This window comes from Carlito syrichta, unplaced genomic scaffold (genome assembly GCF_000164805.1).
Source record: "Carlito syrichta isolate Samal-C Ts95f unplaced genomic scaffold, Tarsius_syrichta-2.0.1 Scaffold153732, whole genome shotgun sequence".
Classification (NCBI taxonomy): Eukaryota; Metazoa; Chordata; class Mammalia; order Primates; family Tarsiidae; genus Carlito; species Carlito syrichta.
The window spans coordinates 18,326-20,664 of record NW_007097828.1 but is presented as its reverse complement, the minus strand read 5'-3'; the positions used below and the strand labels follow the sequence as shown (position 1 = coordinate 20,664).

At 59.4% G+C, this 2,339-nt stretch overlaps 1 protein-coding gene across 1 annotated transcript in view; it reads left to right on the top strand.

The window, feature by feature from the left end:
• ORAOV1 (oral cancer overexpressed 1) overlaps window positions 1-2,339 on the top strand; it is a 39,742-nt gene that overhangs the window by 28,200 nt on the left and 9,203 nt on the right. Inside the window, 1 exon segment of the mRNA XM_021708983.1 lies at window positions 635-749. Within this exon segment, the coding sequence (XP_021564658.1) occupies window positions 635-749 (115 nt within the window).

The following is a 2,339-nucleotide window of genomic DNA, read 5'->3' as shown; positions in this document are numbered from 1 at the left end:
CCACTGCACTCCAGTCTGGGCGACGGAGTGAGACTCCAACTCAAAAAAACCCCCCAAAAACAAAAAAACCAACAGAAATGTATTTCTCACCATTCTGGAGGCTGGTACTCTCCTGTTTTACAGATGAGAACACTGAGGGTCAGCGTCTTCAAGCAGTCAGCTCGAGGCAGCCCAGCTCCCGAGCACGAGCTCTCTCTGCAGAGCGTCCTTGCCTCCTTGGAAAGGAGCTTAGACATCTGAGCCTGGTTTTTGCCCCATGGTGGGAGGACTTTGCTGTTTCCCTGCAACTGATCTGCCCACGGTTTTGGGCACAGAGCTCCAAATCCTGGACAATCCCCATATCCGAGCTGGCCTGCTTGTGCACTGGCGGACCCTCAGTGGCTCACCCCCAGCGGCTGGAGGCACACCTGGAAGCTGGGTACACACCTGCCATGGTGGTGCTGAGTGTGGACAGAAGCACGTTGCTGGGTCAATAAATATGATTTCGCGTCATGCGAAAGTCATTGTCAGCTTCTGAACAAGTGTCCCCTGCGCACCAGTTGGTTTGAAGCAAGCGAGTGCTCGGCACTGCTGTCACATAAGCAGAGTCTGTCACGTACAAAGGACTCAGTTTGTCTCTCTCTGTGCTTTCCAGGCGGGTGAGGGTCTTGGAGTCCTTGCTTGGAATGATCCAGAGATTCCCCTATGATGACCCTACTTATGACAAGCTCCAGGAAGACTTGGACAGAATCAGAGGCAAGTTCAAACAGGTGCGTGCACTTGCTGCCTGTTTCCTTCTGCCAGGAGCACCTGGTGGTGTGCCCTTCCCGGCCGAGGTGGGCACGCGCCCTGGGGTCTGTGGGTCTGGGGCCTGGTGCTGCGTGTGTCCTCGACTAGTTAGTAGAGGCAGGTGGCCCTGTCTCTCCGTGCAGGGAGGTGAGGCTGTCCAGAGCCTCACTGAGGGCTGGTGACATAAGTGGAAGCTGGGCCGGGTGGAGTTTTGTTCTGATTTTCAGTCTAAATGCCCGAGATTTGCACACATCATCTCTTTTCTTGTGTGCTTTCAGTTCTGTTCATTACTCAACGTTCAGCCGGACTTTAGAATGAGCATGGGAGGTTCTGGACTTTCCTTTTGAGAATGGCAGACGAAACAAGATGAAACATCAAGGAACATGCGTCCCTGTGGTCAGCATCTAAAAACGCGATGGAAGGCCAAGCGACCACTGAGACTCACTGTTCGGGAGGGCGAGCTCCCGTGTGGCCAGTGAGTGGCCTCCATCCCCCTGAGGGCCTCTGCCGGGTCATCTGGTGTCCCCACAGGGCCTCCCCTCACAGGCCTGCCCTCGGCGGGGCTCTGTCTGCTCCGTCGGCCCAGGCAGGCAGGCCTGGCTGTCCTAGACCGGGGTTGGCTCCATGTGGGGTCACCCCCAAGCCTGGCTCGGGGAACAGTTTTTCTTAAATGAGAGAGATGGCCCTGTGCATTAGGTGACCGGGAGACCAGGACGAGTGCTGTGACGTTTGCTGTGACATGTGTTGGGCCGTGTGTAGCCCGCCATAGCCCATGGGGTGAGCACTACTCCCATATTACTGACCAGGCAGCCGGGATTGCAGGGGCTCGCACGACACCCGGCCTCCCCTGGGGCGTGCCGGGCGGCCCATGCAGTGTCGGGCGGCCCTGCCCTCCCTTCCAGAGCTCCGGGGAGTCCCCGGGTCAGGGTGCCTGGGCACCTGCTGAGGGAGGAAGAGGCCAGCACCACCTTGAGCATCCGGTCTGCCCTTCGCGCCACCCATTCACAACTGGTTAAGGTACGGCGGCGCCCAGCGCTGGGGGTTCTCGAGGTGGGAAGAGAGTGTGAGGCCAGGAGTTCGAGACCAGCCTGGGCCGCACAGCAAGAACCCACCTCTACAAAAAATAATAATTTAAAAAAGAAGTAAAAGATGGTTACGGGGGAAAATATTTCGAACCAGAGACTCAGTGTTAGGCAGCCGGGGGCGCAGAAACGTTCCAAGCTGTGCGCTGGGGCCGCTGCACCCCGCTGATGGGAACCCCCACCTCCTCGGTGCTGGGAGGGAGCGCCTGCAGAAGCTGGGGCGCTGGCTAGGGCGGCAGAGTGCCCCAGGCCCTACGCGGGTTGAGGGGCCGTGTGTCAGGCGTGTGTTGACAGGCCCTGCTGCCGGCGTCCCCAGGGTCCCCGCACTCTGGCTCTCCCACCCCTCCTGTTCCAGAGAGCAAGACTGGGAGGGGGTCCCCACCAGTCCCCTCCAAGTCCAGGCACCCCAGCCTCTTGGTGGGCGGTAGTGACAGCCAGATGGGGGTCCCCCGTGTGACAGCAGCACCTTCCTGGCCCCCCCCCCCCGCC